Consider the following 22,901-nt stretch of genomic DNA (forward strand, 5'->3'; position numbering starts at 1 on the left):
CTGACACCTTACACTAAAATTAACTCCAGATGGATTAAAGACTTAAACATAAGACCTAACACCATAAAAACCCTAGAAGAAAATCTAGGCAAAACCATTCAGGACATAGGTGTAGGCAAGGACTTCATGACCAAAACACCAAAAGCATTGACAACAAAAGCCAAAATAGACAAATGGGACCTAATCAAACTCCACAGCTTCTGCACAGCAAAAGAAACAATCATTAGAGTGAATCGGCAACCAACAGAATGGGAAAAAATTTTTGCAGTTTACCCATCTGACAAAGGACTGATATCCAGAATTTACAAAGAACTAAAACAGATTTACAAGAAAAAAACTAACAAGCCCATTCAAAAGTGGGCAAAGGATATGAACAGACACTTTACAAAAGAAGACATACATGAGGCCAACAAACATATGAAAAAATGCTCATCATCACTGGTCATCAGAGAAATGCAAATCAAAACAACCTTGAGATACCATCTCACGCCAGTTAGAATGGCGATCATTAAAAAATTTGGAGACAACAGATGCTGGAGAGGATGTGGAGAATAGAAACACTTTTGCACTGTTGGTGGGAGTGTAAATTAGTTCAACCATTGTGGAAGACAGTGTGGCGATTCCTCAAGGACCTAGAAATAGAAATTCCATTTGACCCAGCAAGCCCATTACTGGGTATACATCCAAAGGATTATAAATCGTTCTACTACAAGGACACGTGCACACGAATGTTCATTGCAGCACTGTTCACAATAGCAAAGACCTGGAACCAACCCAAATGCCCATCGATGATAGACTGGACAGGGAAAACGTGGCATATATACACCATGGAATATTATGCAGCCATCAAAAATGATGAGTTTGGGTCCTTTGTAGGGACATGGATGAACCTGGAAACCATCATTCTCAGCAAACTGACAGAAGAGCAGAAGATCAAACACCGCATGTTCTCACTCATAGGTGGGTGTTGAACAATGAGAACACATGGACACAGGGAGGCGAACACTACACATTGGGGTCAGTCGGGGGGAAACAGGGGAGGGACGGTGGGGGGTGGGGAGCTGGGGAGAGATAGCAAGGGGAGAGATGCCAGATGTAGGTGATGGGGAGGAAGGCAGCAAATCACACTGACATGTGTGTACCTATGCAACAATCTTGCATGTTCTTCACATGTACCCCAAAACCTAAAATGCAATAAAATAAACGGGGGAAAAAAAATAAAAAGAAATAGTTACTGATTTAAGGAACTTTGTCTTGTGTGAGAAAATAAAAATAAATCATTATAAATATAGTAACATAAACATTATTATACAGACAGCACCATGTGCCAGGCAATATAGAGAGGAAGTAACTATCTCTATGTGGGGGATATGGTGGGGAGAACCCAAAAGGAGAACCAAGGTCTCACAATTGAAATATCATATAAAATAAATATTGAAAGGTAAATTAAGGATAGGTAGGGAGAAAGGGAGGAGGGCAATCTATGTGAACACTGAAACCAAAGAAATAGTATATGGAAAGGAACGAAAGCATCAACAAACGTGAAGGAATGAATGAAGATGACAAAGGAAAATAGTCGTTAAGGTCTGTACCTGGAGAGTGTTTATATAATTTCAGAGGTGAATGGAGTCTCAGGGCTCTTCTAGACTAATCTTCTAAATTGATGAATGAGGAAGCTGAGTTTTACAATGATAAAGAGACCTGAAATGTTTTCACTACATTAAATGATACTTACGGATAACTTCTTCCTTGCTGTCAGACTCTTGTGTTAAAATGACTTCTCTGTAAAAGAGAATCAAATCAATTTGAGTTAAATATTAACAGAGCATCTGAGAAAAAACAGGAAAGAAAAATCTAATCAACCAGATACTTACTTTGCATTAACAAGGATAATTAACATTAAGAAATAAATAAAAAACGGATCTGCTTGTTGTAGATATCCATCCCATATTGCCTGAGTGACTTCAATGGAACAGTAACATGCAAAAAGACTTCCAAGCTGTAATCAGGAAATGAGATGAGACATAAACCACTGGAGGTGACTTGTTCTCTTAAAAGTATTGAAGCATATGAATAATAAACATTACATCAAATTATCTGCCCCTGATATTAAATGCGTACCTTAATCTTAGTGTATGAAATCCAAAGGCAAAACATGTGAATTTAAGGGACAATGGAGCCACTTATTAACTGTGAGACTTAAAACATGTCAACCTCTTTAAAGCTTCCATTTTTACTTCTGTAAAAAAGGAATACTGCTACCCATCTTCTACTACTGTTGTGAAAAGAGTACCTAAAATAACTAGCACATATCTTTGTCATAGCATAGCTAGCATGATTATGGTCTCAACTCCATAGGAGTAACTAAAATAATTACAACATAGTAACAGCACAGTATTTAAATTACAAGGTAATTGTGAGGATCGAACACCGTAATTTAAGAGCAACTAATAAAACTTTAATCATAACATAAATATGAATTGCTCCCAAAGCTCACTTGTATATCACTTTAAAGAGGTTAGACCAGGCAAGGTGGCTCATGCCTATAATCTCAGCACTTTAGGAGGCCAAGGTGGGCAGGTCACCTGAGGCTAGGAGTTTGAGAACAGTCTGGTCAACATAGTAAAACCCCATGTCTACTAAAAATCCAAAAATTAGCTGGGCATGGTGGTGCGTGTCTGCAGTCCCAGCTACTGGGGAGGCTGAGGCAAGAGAACAACTTGAACGCGGGAGGTCGCAGTGGGCTGAGTCTGAACCAGTGCACTCCAGCCTGGGGGACAGAGTGAGGCTCTGTCTCACCAATAGTGGCTTACGAAAAAAAAAAAAAAGATTAAACAACATTTATATCCTTCAATAGATTCCAGGAGCTCTGTAGTTTTACATTCAAATAAAAGAAAATAAAAGAATTGTTAATTTATAAGTACAGCCTAGTTGTGTTTTAAGTTGCATGAAGCAATGTTTTTAGATCATTGAATTTTCATTAGATACAGACATAATTCCATCTATAGGTTTAAATTTAAAACATTTTTTAATGGCTAAAGAGAATTAATGGGAACACATATTTAGCGCATACTTTGTGCAATACTAAACTAATACTAAACTATTATCACATATCATTAAAAATATCTTACAGTATTTTAATTCTCACCATAGGCCTGCAAAGTAAACACATTTCTCCTCACTTCACAGGTGAGAAAATAGATTTCAATTACTCCCATTTTTTTTCAGGTGAAGAACTTGCATGATGTTACTTTCTCAAGCTCACAGAGCTAGTCAGTGGTGTTGGGAATAAGGAAAAACCCTAAGATTCCACAGCCCATGTAATTGCCATCACACTTGACCACAAGGCTTTTAAAATACATAATGTGACTAAGGTTTTTTGTGGTTGCTTTAAAAATTACGATTATAAACACACATTAGAAGAGGCACATAGAAACAGAATAGTAACATACAGCCACCTTTAAGGGCTCACTTAGCTAAACTAAAGCTACCACTGCATTGCTCACAGTGACAGCTTCTCAAAGTTTAGGAATTACTTTTTAATTGTTTCACCTCATGATATTTTAAAAACTCCATTTCATCAGCATTCATTACTACTAGCAAGAATAAACTATCTGGCATATTGGCTGAAGAGAAACCACTCAGTTTAAACCTCCAGCTACCAGCACTAATTTAGAGCTCTGGCATCATAAACGGCATTTCCTAGGAAGAGAGACCTCTAGTAATTATTAAAGTGCTTAATAGTTTACTACTTTAACATAAATAGGTAGATTCAGTGGCAACATATGAATCTCAGAGAAGCTACAATTTTATAGGTATTTTACTATTTTAACTCAAAGTGACAAGACTAGGCTTGGCTCACACCTGTAATCCCAAGCACTTTGGGAGGCCTGGGAGGGAGGACTGCTTGAGCCCAGGAGATCGAGACCAGCTCAGGCAATAGAGTGAGACCTTGTTTCTACAAAAAAATGAAAACATTAGCCGAGCATGGTGGTGCGTGCCTGTAGCCCCAGCTACTCAGGAGGCTGAGATGGGGGGATCGCTTGAGCCCAGGAGGTGGAGCTTGCAGTGAGCCAAGACTGTGCCACTGCACTGCAGCCTGGGAGACCAGAGCGAGACCTCATCTCAAAAAAAAAAGTGACAAGACTGGCCAAGAGGGAATTAAAGAACAGGCTACTGAAGTTTGAGATTTAATGAGCCCAGAAGTGAAACCAGTTAGAATTCCCCAATTACCCCATATCCTGACTGTTAACTCAACCTATCATCCTCCGAAGTAGGTATAGTTCTGTTATCTCCAGTTTGCAGATGAGGAATTGAAACTCAGAGGTTAAGTATCTTAGATCACAGAGTTAATAACTGGAAGAAATGGGATTCTTCCTGAAGAAAAGTTAAGTAATACATAATAAAACAATAAGAATGTATAGTCTCCTAGCACCCAATCATTGTTTTAGAAAGATCTGCAAGTTAACCAGAAGAACAGTTTTCAAAGTGTGGTCTGAGGACCCCCTAGAAGCCCCCAGGATTCTTTACAGGGCATCTGTAAGGTCAAAACTATCGTTACAAAAATATGTAGAATTTACTTGCCTTTTTCATATTTATTCCCTCAAAAACAAACAATAGAATTTTCCAATGGCTACATGATATGTAATATGATCACAGACTGAATAAAGAAGAAGATATGGGCCAGGTGTGGTGGCTCACACCTGTAATCCCAGCACTTTGGGGGGCTGAAGCAGGCGGATCACCTCAGGTCAGAAGTTTGAGACCATCCTGGCCAACATGGTAAAACCCTTTCTCCACTAAAAATACAAGAATTAGCCAGGCGTGGTGGCGGGCACCTGTAATGCCAGCTACTTGGGAGGCTGAGGCAGAAGAATCACTTGAACCCGGGAAGCAGAAGTTGCAGTGAGCCAAGATCGTGCCACTGCACTCTAGCCTGGGCAACAAGAGTGAAACGCTGTCTCAAAAAAAAGCAGATAGGATAATCCATCTTTGATGTAGCCAAACATTAATGAGATTTGCAAAAATATAAAACAATGCCACTACTAATTTTCTTTTGGAAAACAGCTGTTTATTTTAAAATAGACTATTTATACATCATGTTATCAATTTATAATTACTTTTAAATAAATAAATCTTTAAAATTCCTTAGATTTAACCTTTTTTTTTTTTTTTTTTTTTGAGACAGAGTCTCACTCTGTTGCCCAGGCTGGAGTGTGGTAGTGTGATCTTGGCTCACTGCAACCTCTGTCTCCCAGGTTCAAGTGATTCTCCTGCCTCAGCCTCCCAAGTAGCTGGGATAACAGGCACACATCACCACACTCGACTAATTTTTTTTTATTTTTAGTAGAGATTGGGTTTTACCATGTTGGCCAGGCTGGTATTAAACTTCTGATATCAACTGATCTGTCTGCCTCAACCTCCCAAAGTGCTGGAATTATAGGCATGAGCCACCGCACCCAGCCTAGTTTTAAATTCTTCTCAGAATAGTCCATGTGGATCATCAACAAATTTTAAGAGTGTAAAGGGTCCTGACACCAAAGGACTGAGGATCACAGACCTAAAATAAGACTTCCCATTGAAAATATAAATACAGTACAATAGAGCACTGGGTTATGCTTTATATTATATTAACCATTTGATAACCTTAAGTGATTTTCCTTGACTGTATACCAATTCTTATTCACATCATCAATTTAAACAAAGTTCTCAATTGAACTGATATATGTATCATATATTACATGTATATATTCATATTTATTACATATATGTAAATATTAATTGTAATATTTAATTGTAATTAGTTGTAAATATTAGTTATATTTACAAATACATGTAAAATAAAAGTAAACATCATATGAAATAATCTGAACTAACCTAAATGAAGAGCAAAAAAAGTTATTTTGAAATGCCAATAATTTCACCCCTTGGTTTAAACAGTAATGATCTATACTTAGCACTTTCCTTTCCCTTCTTTGAAAAAAAAACCCCGCCTAACTATAGTTTTATATAAAGCTATTTTTCATTAAATGTTCCTACTTTCACTTTATTACCCAGTTGAGTGCATAGGAGTCTGGAGTAATTTTCTTTGTATCAAGATAAGAACAAAGCTCAGGCTCATGGTATTGGATGAGCAACCTGAAGAGATGAAATGGTCTCCCCTTCTGGGAACAATCCCTAGAAGACAAAAGAAACAAAGTTTTTTGCATTAATAGATCAGAAATCATCACATTAGTAACCAATCTTCCTGCTATCCCCACTTCCACAGCATTCACTGGAGGCCTACCTGACAGCATAGGCAGGGGTCCCTTGCTAACACCTTTTTCAATGTCCCTGGCTTGATAAAAGTTGTAAAAACAGGTCTAAAGCCACTCTAGGGAGATTCTCACAGGTGAACCCAGGCAGCACTTAAGTGAGAGTGCTACAGGGATCACTGAAAACAACGTTTAGGTTATTTTGATAAGGCTGGGATCCCGAAAGGAGATCTGGAGAGTCCTGAAGAAGCCCAGCCCCTTCCTTCTCTGCCAAAAAAGAGGAACTTCTAGAAAGCAGGCTTCACGTTAGCTCAACGGTTTATATACTCAATTAGGAATGTCCTTAGCAAAGGTACAAGTCCGAAATGGGCAGGCGAACATTTCAGAAACAGTGGCCTTAAAAACTGTTGAAGTGGCCTGAGTACCAAGTCCTCAGAGCAAATTCCAGAAGGTGCCGAAATACTCATTTTGTTCAAGAACTGTCCTACTTCAAAGGGTTACTGTGAGAGCGAAATGGGAAAACTGAATCTGAATGCTGTTTTAAAGTAAAAGGCACCAAACATGTATATTAACATTTTTACCTAAAGCCTTTTTTAAAACAAATATCACATTTTGCTGCCAGAGACTTCAAAAGTAGAAAGAAGGTACTCTACTTAGTACATGGGTGGTGAAATGATCTGTACACCAAACCCCCATAAGAATTTACCTATATAACAAACCTGCACATGTACCCCTAAACCTAAAATCAAAGTTAGGAATAATTACAAAGCACACACAGATGCATTCTGGGCCGTGGATTCCCTACAGTTTCTAGTCATCATCTCAGGAAGCATCTCAGCCTGCTCAGCTTTAAGAAGACTCCTCTGCCACAGGTTACTCCTCTGCCACAGTAGCTACTCACAACCTTGATCCAAAAATTATTGTCCCTATACCCAGGTACCCAAGTATTTGAGCCCAGAGATAACAAACCCTTGGAGCAGGTCCACATGTGGTCCATGAACTAGGCTCACTCCTTAGGAAGCATAGCTGCTTCCTCCTTCCCATGCTCAGTCCCTGATCTTAAATTCAGAAGCCTTATTATCTTCCAACTCCCACATAAGCAGCACTCTTAGAAAATCTTTCCAGCCCAGAGGATTTGTTAGATACTATTATATTCCTATTAACTCATGTTCCTATGTGCCTGTTTGTAAAAACTCAAACAGAATACGTCATAGAAAAAAATCTCTCAAAAGAGATTGGAGTTTTGATACTGGATATAGGGAGATAGTTACATGTCTTTTTTTGTTTGTCTGTTTTTTTGAGATGGGGACTGGCTCTGTCACCCAGGTTGGAGTGCAATGGCGTGATCTCAGCTCATTGCAACCTCTCTGCCTCCTGGGCTCAAACCACCCTCCCACTCAGCCTCCCTAGTAGCTGGGACTACAGGTACTATGCCACCAGGCCTGCCTGATTTTGTATTTATTGTAAAAACAGCGTTTCTTCATGTTGCCCAGGCTGATCTTGAATTCCTGGGCTTAAGCGATCCTCCCTCCTTGGCCTCCCAAACTGCTGGGATTACAGGCATGAGGCACCATGCTGGGCCATAGGTAGTTACTTTTTAAACAATACAGTTAAAAACAAAAAAGTAATACTGCAAACACAGTTAATTCCAGACAGTTTGGTTAAAGTACGGTGCTACTGTTAACAAGGTGTTGGCTCAATCTTCATTTAGACAAGGAGGCTTCACTAATTCCTCAGTTCTATAAACTTTACTCCATTCAGCTTTTGTACTAAGATACATTCTACTATTACAAGGGAAAGAGGCAAGAATGTATCTAATGAATCAGCAAAAAACTGTAAACAGCTGGAAGCACAGGCCATCATCATAAAAGTCAACTATTTATTGAGGAAATACCATGTGCCAGACAACGTAATAAATATTCTACAAAGTTATTTCATTTTACCTTACATTTTATCAAACAATCCTATGAAATTTATGCCCATTTTACAGATGAGAAAACTGAGGCTCAACTGAAGTCAAGTAGCTCACTGAAGGTAAAATAGCTAAGAAGTGATGTAAGACTTGTACACAGAAACTGGACATTAGGTCGTCACGCCATACTGCCCCCTTCCATACATAATTTGATATTTCAACAAGTTGTATTTTTGTAGGAGTACCATCTCTAAAAAAGTAAACTGTGAAGAAAATGAAGGTAAACGGCCTCATGTAAAAAAATCAATGAAATTAATGCTACGGTTTCTTTTAAATATTTTTATTTTTTATTTTTTTAAGACAGGGTCTCACTGTCTCCCAGGCTGGAATGCAGTGACAGGATCATGGTTCACTTCAGCCTCAACCTCCCTTGGCTCAGGTGGCTCTCCCACCTCAGCCTCCTGAGTAGCTGGGACTACAGGTGCACACCACCCTGCCTGGCTAATTAAAAAAAAATTTTTTTTTGGTAGAGTCAGGGTCTGACTATGTTACCTAGGCTGGTCTCCAAACTCCTGGTGTCAAGTGATCCACCTGTCCTGGCCTCCCAAAGTGCTGGCATTACAGGTGTGAGTCACTGTACCTGGCCTCACAGTTTTGACATTATAGTATTAGTAAGGAGTGTTTTATGCAGGGCAGAGTGGCATATACCTGTAGTCCCAGTTACACAGGAGGCTGAGGGGGGAGGATCACTTGAGACCACGATGTCAAGACCAGCCTGATCAACATAGTAAGATCTTGCTTTAAAAAGAAAAAAAGTTTTACAATGTAATTTGAAGAGAATAATAAAAAATAATTTCTAGAATCTAAGATGTGAGATTAACATTGGATTTGGTATGACTCTCAAACTAACACTTTTTGATACTGCAGGTGGCAGAAAGTTTTATAGAGAAGGCCCCAGGTTGACAATTCAGATGCACAGATATAGAACTAGATTCATACTGGCAAGATGACCTCCTCCTTCGTCTTAATACTTACCCTACTATATGAATGCAAGGCAAAAGAATGCTAAGGCAGAACATGCAGTTCATAGGGACACACGCTATAGGAACAACTGCCTAGTTCCTACCATCTTCTGAAAAAGTAGGGCATCTGTGGGAGTCAGCCATTGCAACAGCATCTGTTCATTTAATAGCTGTATACTGCAAACCTGCTCTCAACTACAAGGCACTGTGCTTGATGGGATTCTACCATCTTATCTGTAATAAGAAGACAAGTTAGTGGTAAAACCCCATATTTACCAAAAATATAAAAATTAGCCAGGTTATAGAGCCACACGCCTGTAAATATAGCTACTCGGGAGGCCGAGGCAGGAGAATCGCTTGAACCTAAGAGGCAGAGGTTGCAGTGAGCCAAGATAGTACCACTGCACTCCAGTCTGGGTGACGGAGCGAGACCCTGCCTCAAAAACAGAAACAAACAAAAAAAAGAAGATATGTTAGGCTGGGCTCAGTGGCTCACACCTGTAATCCCAGCACTTTGGGAGGCCCAGTCAGGTGGATCATTTGAGGTCAGAAGTTTGAGACCAGCCTGGCCAATGGTGGAACCCCATCTCTACTAAAAACATAAAAATTAGTTGGGAGTGGTGGCACACGCCTGTGATTCCAACTACTCAGGAGGCCAAGGTATGGAGAATCGCTTGATTCCAGGAGGCAGAGGTTGCAGTGAGTCAAGATTGCACTACTGTACTGTAGCTTGGGCGACAAAGTGAGACTCTGTCTCCAAAAAAAGAAAAGAAAAAGACATGTTAAAATGGAGTTCTGGCAGCATTCTGTGGGGCTCAGGGTTCTTTCCAGGGACATTAATGCTGACCCTGGCCAAAGGGCTGTTCCATATGGAAGTCGCGGAAGCAATAACTAGAGAAACCTGACAACACAGTATATTACAGAGCACAATGCAGAAGTCTCTCCCCACTAGTCCCCACTACCATCTCCACCATTCTTAGAGACAAAGCTGGGACATCTTGTCTCTTGCTATTGCTAGCTCTGTTAGAGCAGGAGGTGGTCATGAGAAGTGCTAAAATACAGGCAGTTGAGAGACCTAGTACAACAAAATGACTCCTAAAAGTTAACTCAAGTCTTGGTTCTGCCATGACCTTAGCCTTGTTTTCTGGTATTTTAAAGTCTGTTTTCCTTACATAAAGCAGTATGGCTTCAAGGTAGCACAGAGGTTCTCCATCCTAGTGCACATCAGAATCACCTGGGGAGATTTAAAAATACCTACACCTACGCTCTTTGCAGTCCACTTATATGTGAAACTCTGCTTATTGGGGAAAAATAAAGGACTGCAAAAGACTTAATGGAAAAAAAACAACAACTCTAGGGACCAGCATATTTTAAAAGTACTGTGGGTGAAGTCATTTCTCCAAAGAAGAAATACAAACTGCCAATAATCACATAAAAAGATGCTCAGCATCATTAGCCATTAGGGAAATGCAAGTCAAAAACCATAATGAAATATCACTTCACACTCACTAGGATGGACTGTAAGCAAAAAGACAAATGTTGACAAGGATGTGGAGAAACTGGGATCTCCACTGACTGTTGGTGAGAACATACAATGCAGCTGCTATGGAAAAATCCAGCAATTCCACAAAAGGTCAAACATAATTACTATATGGTCCAGCAATTCCCCTTGTAGGCACCTATATCCCAGAAAAGTAAAAATACATGTCTACATAAAAACTTGTATACAAATGTTCACAGCAACATACTCAGTAAAAAAGTGAAAATAACTCAAATATCCATCAACTGATGGATAAAATGTGGTATACGCATACAATAAATAATTATTTGGCAAAAAAAAAAAAAAGAAGTATGATACAGTATGAAAACATAATGCTAAACATTAAAGGCAGTCATAAAAAACATATAAACTTGATTCTTTAAACAGGGGAGGAATGAGAGGAATCATACCAATCCTTCCTCCCGTTTTGGGGGAAAACGAGGAGTTGACTATTAATGGGTATGGGATTTCTTTCTGGGGTGATAAAATGTTCTAAAATTGGTTGTGGTTACGGCTGTACAACTCTGTGACTATAAAGCCAGTGAATTGTACACATGAAAACGGCGAATTTTATGGTATGTGAATAATATCTCAATAAAGTTGTTATTTAAACAAAGAAGGAGAACAAGTGCCTCAGTTGATTCTAACAAGCAATCAGGGTAGAGAACCGTATCAGTAAAGCACTGGTTATCCATACAAACTTAGGTTTAAATCCTGACTCTATCACACACCAGAAGTATAATCCTGGAAAAGTAATTTAATTTTTCTTCCTTTGCTTCAGTTTCTGTAACTGTAAATCAGAGATACCTACCTTACAGTGGTCACCGTTAAAGAAGAAAAAACACAAAACACATACCTTGTACAGTGTGGTATCACATAAAAAGTAAAAAAAAAAAAATAAAAATAAAAGTCAGTTAACTATCAAGGTCCAGATTAGTGGTTCTCTTCCTTGGCTATACGCTGAAATCAGTCAGCAAGCTCTAAACAAACTGATGCCTAGGTCCCATCACCAAGGGAGTTTGCTTTAATTATTCATGTATGCAAATAGTCAGTAGGATTTTTAAGAGCTCCCCCTATAGTTCTAATGTGCACTCAAGGTTGTACAGCCAAGCCACTAGTCTAGACTGTGTCTAAAGGTTTTTTTGGCACTAAAATTCTAACTATCTGATCCATTGCACTGGGAACTCCAACGATTCTTTCTTGCCTCATGAGTGCTGCCCACCACCACGACCCCCACCATAGCCACCTGCACATCTGTCTGGTCTCAACTGAAATGCCACTTACCCAAGGGAGCCATTCCTGACCTCCAGGATAAGTTAGGTCGCCCCCATTACACATTCCCACGGCACTCTATATTTCACCTTCCTAACATTCAGCACACTTCAATCCACTCATTCAGTGCCTGTATTTCTAGGACTCCAAACTCCTCAATAAGGCAGCCCCCCCAAAATTTTACTTTTCACTTGCACACTGTAATGTTTTTATTTTACAGGCAAAGAAACTAAAATAGGGATACCACCAAATAAACTGGAAGAATTATGTATATAAACTCTAAAATCATAAATTCTTTTTTAAAAATAAATTTCTTGTGTATACTTAAAATATACAACATGTTATAAAAAACACATACAAATGGTTATTATCATGGAACAAAGTAATGTACCTATCATCTCACATTGCCACTTTCTCCTCTGTGGCAAAAGCAGCTATGACTATATAATTAACTATAGTCCCCACGACGTATATTAGGTCTTTCAACTTGTTTATCACACATATTTGCTATTTTGTATCCGTTGACCTCCATCTCCCCACTTTTTCCCATAACTCCAACCCTGGTAACCACTTCAGAAGTATACATTTTTAACTAAAGAATCATTTTAAAAATGTTTATAACCACAATTAAATAAAGTAACAATTATGGCTCAAACAACCTTCAAAATTATTGGAAACTTTTACTTTACTGCCAAAGTTAATCTAGCAACTTTAGCTCAAGGCAAATCAGACCTGTATTCACTTTAAAAAACTATAATAACTAAATAATATTTTACCTGGGAATGTACTTATTCATTATGGCATAAAAGCAGTTGTATAAATCGCTGCGTGGCAGTTGAAGATGCACCAATGGTTTGAGTAGATGTATCCAGCTAAGGGATGTGCTATATTTAATGTTTCGCGATTTACAATAAAAGGTAATTACAGATTCGATATCCAAAAGTAATTCTGCTGCCTTCTCCTCTGGCACTGAAAGCTGATCTAGAAAATAAATGTTAAAAAATAAAGTTACCGAGAGCCTGTTAGTGAACATAACATTTGTTTACAAATATAGAATACTGTGTTAGTACATTTAGAGAAAGAAAGTAAAACCACATGAAAGCACATTTTCCCTTATACTTAACAATCATGGGTTTACAGATCCAAAACCCAAGGAAAAAAACATACTCGAAACTCTAATAGTTTTTCTTTTTTTTGAGATGGAGATTTGCTCTTGTCGCCCAGGCTGGAGTGCAATGGTGCGATGGATCTCAGCTCACTGCAACCTCCGCCTTCTGGGTTCAAGTGATTCTCCTGCCTTAGCCTCCTGATTAGCTGGGATTGCAGGTGCCCACCACCACGCCTGGCTAATTTTTGTACTTTTAGTAGAAACAAGGTTTCATCATGTTGGCCAGGCTGGTATCAAGCTCCTGACCTTGGGTGATCCACCGGCCTTGGCCTCCCAAAGTGCTGGGATTACAGGTGTGAGCCAATATGCCCGGCCTTATAACAGTCTTTTTAACTTTAAGACAGTTGTTTAAAGAAAAGAAAATTAAGAATAACCATTTTACTTAAGTATGTTTTCTTACCTAATCTGTTGAAAGAGAAGGGAAAGAAACAGGAGATGTCTATACATTCAGCATTTACTAACATTAGCACTTAGTAATGCTTGACCTAGATATGTCAAACATAAAAATGGCCAATCTGAATTAAAGGGGTAGGCAAAGATAGGCATAGCCCATATTCCTGGGAAGCAAAAGTGTTACCTAAACAGATTATCACCTACCCCATGATGGACAGTTGTTGCTATAACTGTCAACAAGAGGGAAAGGAATTCATTCTCCACTACCAAATTCTCTTTCTTTTGCCCACACCAGCAATGTTTCAGTTGTGCTTACCACGCATAGGCCTATCAAGCCAATAATTTAACTAAAATATGATGGAAAGAGAAACAAAAATACAGCAATGCACTACAGATGAATTTAAAACAAGTATAAACTAAATTAATCCATACTGTGAACTGAAATAATCTTGTGGGGTGATTAGAAACCTATTCAACTACAATTTACAATAGTTTCTCTACAGCAGACCACAAACAATGATTTATAGATAAACTTTTGGAGCAAAGCCCCCTTTAATTTGAGGGCTGCATACAATCGTACAGATCTTTAATTATATAAAAATCAAATTTAAGACTACAACAAACCCATGAAAAAGAAACAGTAAAAACTAGGCCATTTTTTTTTTTTCAGAGTCTCACTCTTTCGCCCACACTGGTGTGATCTTAGCTTACTGCAACCTTCGCCTCCCGTATTCAAGTGATTTTCCTGCCTTGGCTTCCCAAGTCACTGGGACTACAGGAGCCCACCACCATGCCTGGCTAATTTTTGTATCTTTTAGTAGAGACGGGGTTTTGTCATGTTGGCCAGGCTGGTCTTGAACTCCTGACCTCAGGTGATCCATCAGCCTCGGTCTCCCAAAGTGCTGGGATTACAGGCATGAGCCACGGCACCCAGTCAAAACTAGGCTCTCTTAAAATAAGTAGACAGTATTTCATAAGAATTTCAAAAGAAAAGTTCTAAAGCTATTTACAAACCTTTTGCAAATTCTGAAATTATAAGAAGATAATAAGAGGGATTCCTCAACCCGAAAATTACTTCCAAAATTTATCTCTGCTTGAAAATGATTATTAAGCTTACCAAGAAACTGCAGGCAATCTTTGTGAATAGCGTTCTGTTCTGGCAAGTCTAAAATGCCATCCCATGATGCCAGACTATCACCTTTTCCTGCAACATTCAGAGCAATCTGGAAGAAAGATTTAAAAAGAGACTAGCTTCATAAGTTATTCCTCATTCTTGGAAAATGTGCTGTAATAATCAAAGGCCTGAATATTAAAATAATAACAAAGATTACAATTAAGTTATCGACAATCCACTAAATGTTGAGTCTTTAGTCATGTCACAGTTAACCAGCAGAATTATTTTAAATCCTCCTACATTAGATATTACTTCATGTTGATTCAGTGAACACAATAAATTATCCAAAATATTTATATATTTAGCTATCTAAATTTACACAAGAATCATATATTTTTTTTAATGTAAAAATAACAGAATGTGCTGGCAAAGAAAAAGTACATCTGTGCCATGTATATTTTTAAATTATACAGAAGAATACTAAATAAATTGAGAAAATGTTTTTGCTGTTTTGTAAGGTTTAAGTATGTAAGAAAAACTGTTGATTTAAAGAATCTTAAGTGACGTATTCAAATGCAACAGGTAGGCCACTAGAACTCAAATTTAGACAAATCACCTATAAAAATACATGTATGAGACAACTAAATTATTTTATGATATTAAGAAATTACCTTTTTTTGTGTGTGTGTGCGAGAGACCGAGCCTCATTCTGTTGCTCAGGTTGGAGTGCAGTGGCATGATCTCGGCTCGCTGCGACCTCCGCCTCCCAGGTTCAAGCAATTCTCCTGCCTCAGCCTCCCAAGTAGCTGGGACTACAGGCACGTGCCACCACGCCCAGCTAATTTTTGTATTTTTAGTAGAGACGGGGATTCGCCATGTTGGCCAAGCTGATCTCAAACTTCTGACCTCAGGTGATCCACCCACCTTGGCCTCCCAAAATGCTAGGATTACAGGTGTGAGCCACTGCACCTGGCCAGGAATTACCATTCATTTAAATGTTTTAGACTTTCATATTAAACTATTAGTATACTACCAAGGATTTGCTTTAAAATAATGCAGTGAGTGGGGTGGGGAGGAAAGGATGAGCATACTAATCAAACAAGATCGGCTAAATGTTGATACCAGTTAAAGTTGGGTTATGGGCACTTGGGAGTTCATTATATAAGCTCTATGCTTTTGCATGTACTTAAGTTTCTATAATAAATGTTCAGAATGCTATGCACAGTTTTAATTCAATTTCTATTAAATATATATGTGCATAGGGCAAAAAGGTAAAAAAGTAAGCACCAAGCCTTTATATGTTTTACCTATAGGTGGTAGATAACATATTTTTATTTTATCCTTTGTTATGCTGTATATGTTTCCACAAATACATGTATTTCTTTTGTAATCAAACAATATTTTAATTCAAAATTTTTACCAATTGTAATACCTATGCACTGGAGAATAGCTGAATGAGGAAAATAAAGGGAAAATTTCCTGTAACCCAAACAGCCAGAGGCATATTTCTTTTTTTTTTTTTTTTTTTTTTTTTTTTTAACAATTGCTATGATCATTCTGTATCTGCAAATATACATCCTATTTTACTCACGGATTGCACCTTGTTTCATGAAAGAATTTTCATAAACACTACGTTTTGTTTGTTTTGAGATGGAGCCTCACTTTGTGGCTCAGGCTGGAGTGCAGTGGCACTACCTCAGCTCACTGTAGCCTTGCCTCTTTGGTTCAAGAGATTCTCCTGCCTCAGCCTCTTAGTAGAGATGGGTTTTCATCATGTTGGCAAGGTGGGTCTCCAACTCCTGACCTCAGGTGATCTGCCCGCTTCGGCCTCCCAAAGTGCTGGGATCATAGGCTTGAGCCATCGTGCCCGGCCCTGTGAACACCATTTCTAATGGCTACAAAAGTATATATTATGTTCTAAAATCTAAACCATTATTGTTAAATATATCAAACACTACAGGAACACACATTTTAATAAGCTGCTGTTTGATGAATCTTCTAGATGTGGCATGTTCATAAGATAATAGTTTTCTGCAACTAAGACAGCTGAAACAATAAACTTTTAAAAATATTATTCTTCAGTGATTACATTTTATTCATTTCAGTTTCTAGTTACCTTCCAAACTTTGGCCCTTAGATCAGCAGGCAGTGGTCTTCCTTGAATTATATTTCTCAAAGTTTCAAGATCACAACCTCCTGCTTCCAGAGCTTCTTCAAGATCTTTTTCCCTAAAAAAAAAAAAAACAAGTCCTATTTATTAAAATAAATTTTACTTCGTACTTTTTCTTATTCAAGATTCATTTATAAGCATGGACTAGTAAAGTCTTGTTTAAGAAAAAGAAAGTTCTCAGCAGCCAAAATGTAATGCCAAGGTATACACAGCATGTTTTCTTGGTGGGAAATCTCAGGCTTCATACAGTCAATTGACTCATTTCACACTTAGTTCTAACCAATTTGGTTGTCTTTTTCCAGATTAGAGAAATTTAAAGAGAAGATGGGGCAATCTGGCTGGCAGCACTGAAGTCATAGTAATAATAGTATTCTTGGTAGTGGTAATGACTAACACTTTACATAGCAACAATGTGTCAGGCACTATTTCAAACATTTTACTGTTCTTTTTAATCCTCGTAACAATCCCTACAAGATAGGTTACATCACTGGCCCCACGTACAGATGAAAATGGAGGCAAAGAAGGGCTGCATACATTTAGGGGCCAAGTGAAGAAATAACTTCATCAGTATTAAAAAGTTGCTATTCTTTTAGGTGTTTACCAGTATTATGGTTATGGTCACATGTCATATTAGCAGTAGAGGTGAATTCAAATTTTAACAGTATGGTTCCTGAATTCGTGCTCTTAACATTTATGCTAAACTCAGCCAAGAATTCAAAACATTGCAGTCTGAAACTAGTAAATGACTATATCAATGTCATGCCTAGAGCAGTGCCCAGCTTACAGTAAGTGTTAAATAAGTGTTAGAGGGAAAAAAAGGCTCTAGTGGTATACTAAAGCAAAATAATAATATCACATCATCAAGTGATTTATCAAGCAGTTTTGTTCAGTCTCCTATGTTTAAAGAGAAAAGTATGAATTTAATTTCATTTGTATAAGGTTAAAATAATGAAAAGAATACTTTCACAAAGGAAGGCATTGTTTTCTAGACAGAAAATAACCAGTTAAATTATCAATTCCTTAGGAATTTTCAAAAGCTGAGGTTTTAGTCATTGTTTACAATATCAGCCTACATTAAAAATCTGTACAAATTTTTAAGAGCTTCATACCTGGACAGTTTGTAATATTCTTTGAAGCAACCTAAAAGGCAGATCATCTCACTAGGATCAGGAAATCAGGATTTTTGTTTCATTTTTGTGGTTCTGAAGAAAATAAATTACTTCCACTCTTAATGTATTCAATAAGACAATGAAAACCTCCCCACTGATAGGTGTCTAAGAATATTAGTTTAAATGCACAAATTTCATAAAGTGTTGCTCTACTAAGGGAAGGAATTACATGAAAATGTAATCATTTAGGATCACATTCAACAGAAAAGTACTCATCAAATTTGAAAGGTTCCTTGATGAAGCTACTACAAATTCATATGAACAGGAAGATAACTAGTAATCACACAAGAAATATTTTGTTCTTTTGCTATATGGTCACCAAAGTGTTGGAAAGGAAAGGTAGAGAAAAAGATTTCAAGTCTACTGTTGAGAGACAGTTCAGGTGTACAGCTGATAAAAACTGGGGTTTACACATTTTCTCCTAGCCAAAATGTACAAGGCAGCCTGTTAGTAACCATGAAACAAAGAAAATGTAGTGACATCTTTGGTGAATAAATACCATATATTTAAATGGTCAAATGTGTCAAATAATGAGGAACTAAAAACACTACTTACTGAAATGAAATTATTTTACCAGGTGAAGAATTAGAATTATTCACTTTTCAGTATAAAATCCTTTTCTTTTTGAAGTAATTCTGCCAAATCCCTTACTATCCCAGACAACAAAGCTCATATTTTCCTGCAAAATGCCCAATCCTCAAAGTCCTTTTTAAATCACAATAATGTACAAGCACATCTCTGTTGATACAGCTGCTGCTGGATTCTTTGATGCTGCCCCCAAGGAACCATAAATGTGGTCTCCTGCAGTATAACCACGAGCAAGGGCTCCTTTGAAGACCCAAAAATACTATAAAAGCCTTAAGTAGTAAAAGATACTTCTCACAAATAATTATTAAATTTTTACTAATCACTAAATTACTAAAATTTACTAGCTACTAAATAATTAAAAGTAACATTAGTTTCTGAACAAGGCATTGAAAGGTACACTTACTAGACCTTCAACAATATAAATGTGCTCATAAAAGTAGTAAAGAGCTGAAAATTGTTAAGGTAAATAATTCATAGAAGAATCAAGAATCAAGCAGAGATAAGAATTCTATAGCATTTAGCTCTCAAACAGAATTCCTCTTCCCCTAAACCAAGTTTCTACTTTTAAACAAGTAATACAATTCTAACATACAAAAGCAAAACACATGTCTGATGTGGTATGAGTGGGTGGGCTCCGTTTCTTTCTGTCTTCTTTGATCAGCAGCTTCTCACTGACTTTACAAATTAAAGGTTGGTACAGTCACACAGGACATTCAGACAAGGTTTTAAAACAGAAAAGAACAGGCCTTGTCCATTTATCCTCGAAAGTACAAAAATAAGCAAAACCATCTCCTTTGCTCAGAAAGTTCAGGACAGACCAAATCCAATGCTCTGAGGTTGGAAGGAAGGAGAAACTCACCTCCTCCTGGCTCTGTGACTTTGAAACTATTAAAATATGTTGGTATAATACTACAGGTTCCTGTCATGATCTATCAATAACATATTTTCAAAACCTAAGTAAAACATAACAGAATTTTCTCTCACCTGATGTTGTGTGGTAAAATCACCTATCTAAGCATTGCAGCCCAAGTTGCTTCAGAATTACAATGAGGCAAACAACGTCACTAGATTTATATGGCATTCATTTAATGTTTATACTCAAGCTAGCAAATGAATTGGATTTTTCTTCTTCAGCCAAATGGTGAATAACTCCAAACATATGGAAGCATTTGCACAATGTATGGGGGAAGGAACTATGAATTTTCAAGCACTAGCAAATGTAATATGCATTTCCAAATCCTTCTATGATTAACAAATTCAATTATTATTAGAAATTGTGTAATTTTCTGAATAAGCCATACTGTATCATAATAAAATTATGATTTTTAAAAGCAACTGGATTACATATATTGTGTTCTTAAAATTTTTAAAGTGACAGAAAACCTCCCGCTAGGAAAAATGACTATATATTCAACATTTTTCTAAATTCTGTTTTCTCCTAAACATGTTCTAAACATTTATTTTCTCCATCATTTCAAAATGTATGAAAACTGTTTAAATGTACACACACTATCGCAAAACAGGACATAAAAACAAGAAACGAGACTTAGTTCATCTCCTAATTTTTTTTTAATAAGTATCTTTCTACACTTAAACCCCATATCCATTAGCAGTCACTCGCCATTCCACCCCACCAGCACCTCCCGCCCTGCCTCCAGCCTCTGTCAATCACTGATTTACTTTCTGTCTCTACACCCTATTCAGGATATTTCATATAAATGGAATAATATGCAGCCTTTATGCCTGGTTTCTTTCATTCAGCATAACATTTCAACATCTATCCATGATGTAGCATGTATCAGTACACGCTTTTGGCTTTTCACTGCCAAATAAGATACCATTGTACTGTATATGAATATACCATATTTTACTTATCCGTCCATCCATCACATAACGGGCATTTGAGTTGTTTCAACTTTTTGACTATTATAATTATCTTAATTTTGAACATAAGTATCAGTAGTTCAACTGGTTAACTGTATGATACATCTGTATTATTTTTTATTAATTATTTATTCTTCCTAAAAAAGTATGAAAGAATTTAACGATCAAGTCTATTAAAACCTCACTCAAAAACCAATCCCAAACCAGGCCAGGTACAGTAGCTCACACCTGTAAATCCCAGCATTTGTGGGTAGATGGAGTGAGCCCAGGAGTTTGAGACCAGCCAGGGCCATGTGGAAAAACCCCGTTTCCACAAAAAGTACAAAAAATTAGCAAGTTGTAGTGGTGTGCGGCTGTAGTCCCAGCTACTTGAAAGGCTGAGGCAGGAGGACCAATTGAGTTCGGGGAGCAGAGACTGCGGTAAGGCCAAGATCATACCACACCGCACTCCAGCCTGGGCTACAGAACGAGGCCCTGTCTCAACAAACAAACAAAAAAAACAGAGCAATAAAACCAAATCAAAGAACCCATCACACTCATTAGGATGACTACTACCATCAAAAAACATAAAATAACAAGTGTTGATGAAGACGTGGAGAAACTAGAACCCTTGTGTACAGTTAGTGGGAATGTAAAATGATGCAGCCACTATGGAAAACAGTATGACAGTTCCACTAAGAATTAAAAATAAATGTTCCATGCGATTTAGCAATTCCACATGCTGGAATATGTCTGAAAGAAATGAAGGCAGAGTCTGAAAGAGACTTTTGTATACACATGTTCACAGCAGCATTATTCACAGTAGCCCAAAAGTAAAAGTAACCTGAGTGTCCATTCACTGAGGGATGAATGAACAAAATGGGTGTGTGTACTGTATGTCTATCATAAAATTAATATATATGTTTATTAATTATTTATTCTTCCTAAAAAGGTCTGAAAAATTTAAACAAATGTTTATTAATTACATATATTGACATATAGTACATACAAACACCCATTTTATCCATTCATTCCTCAGTGAATATATAATATTCAAATATATTCAAATATCCAATGTATAAACAGATATATATTTGCTTAATTACATATATAATTACCTATTATAGAATATATATTTTATATATATCTAATATATAATGGACCCAAAAAGGAAGGAAATTCTGACACATGCTATGACATAGATGAGCCCTGACAACATTATGTTAAGTGAAATAAATCAGTCACAAAAAGGCAAATACCAAATAAGGTACCTAGAGTAGTTAAATTCAGAGACAGAAAGTAGAATAGAGGTTACCAGAGCAAAGAGAGCAGAGAATGAGGACCTCTTTAACAGATAACGAAGTTTCAGCTCTGCAAGATGAAGCGAGTTCTAGAGATTATATGCAAAACAATGTAAATGCACTTGATACTAACACACACTGAAAAATGGTTAAGATGGTAAACTTTTTACATTATGTATACTTTACCACAATTTTAAAAAGTCAACTCTATTTAATGTATTATAAAAATTCAAAATTTGAGTTTTTTTTTTTTTTTTTGAGACGGAGTTTCACCCATGTTACCCAGGCTGGAGTGCAATGGCGCGATCTTGGCTCACCGCAACCTCCGCCTCCTGGGTTCAGGCAATTCTTCTGCCTCAGCCTCCTGAGTAGCTGGGATTACAGGCACACGCCACCATGCCCAGCTAATTTTTTGCAGTTTTAGTAGAGACGAGGTTTCACCATGTTGACCAGGATGGTCTCGATCTCTTGACCTCGTGATCCACCCGCCTCGGCCTCCCAAAGTGCTGGGATTACAGGCTTGAGCCACCGCGCCCGGCCCAAAATTTGAGTTTTAGTGTCAGATCTGGGTTTCCACTGTGGCCCTTCAACAGCCATATGACCTTACGAAAGGAAAAAGCAATACAGTGTTTATCTTATAGGGTCAGTTAATGCTTAAAGAAGATTCTGAACAGAAAACATTCAGTGCCATGCTTGGCTACATAATTATTCAATAAACAGAATCTATGAATACTATTACCTTTGTTATTATTACTCAACAATAGCTTACTTTCTTAAAATGACTTTTTAATTATAATCATTTTAGAGAATTTAGCCAATGCATAAAAAAATAAAAACTAAACACCAATCACAATTCCATTAGCATGAGATAATCACTAACATTTTGTGAATTACTTTTCAGTTCGTCATATGTGTGTATGTACAGACATATATATGTGTGTGTATATACACGTGTGTGTATATAAAATAAACTCAATTATACTGAAAATATAATTTTGAATGGTATTACCTGGATTTTCTTCTGGGGTTGTCACAGTTTTGAGGTTTCTATTTTGGGTTGATTTTTTTTATCTGGTGTAAGGAAGGGGTCCAGTTTCAGTTTTCTGCACAGGGCTATCCAGTTATCCCCGCACCA

General features: G+C 37.4%; 1 protein-coding gene across 2 annotated transcripts in view; it reads right to left on the reverse strand.

Annotated features, from left to right (window-relative positions):
* The window catches only part of TBC1D23 (TBC1 domain family member 23), a 68,259-nt gene that overhangs the window by 33,127 nt on the left and 12,231 nt on the right, over positions 1-22,901 (reverse strand). For both annotated transcript variants that reach the window (XM_032299342.1, XM_032299341.1), the window contains exons 2-7: positions 16,792-16,903; positions 14,679-14,784; positions 12,777-12,981; positions 6,054-6,177; positions 1,875-1,999; positions 1,736-1,782 (exon numbers count right to left, since the gene is read on the reverse strand). In XM_032299342.1, the coding sequence (XP_032155233.1) occupies positions 1,736-1,782; positions 1,875-1,999; positions 6,054-6,177; positions 12,777-12,981; positions 14,679-14,784; positions 16,792-16,903 (719 nt within the window). The remainder of the gene's footprint in view (positions 1-1,735; positions 1,783-1,874; positions 2,000-6,053; positions 6,178-12,776; positions 12,982-14,678; positions 14,785-16,791; positions 16,904-22,901) is intronic.

The sequence above is a fragment of the Sapajus apella genome, unplaced genomic scaffold (assembly GCF_009761245.1).
Source record: "Sapajus apella isolate SASKATOON/1434 unplaced genomic scaffold, GSC_monkey_1.0 scaffold40, whole genome shotgun sequence".
In the NCBI taxonomy this organism is placed as follows: domain Eukaryota; kingdom Metazoa; phylum Chordata; class Mammalia; order Primates; family Cebidae; genus Sapajus; species Sapajus apella.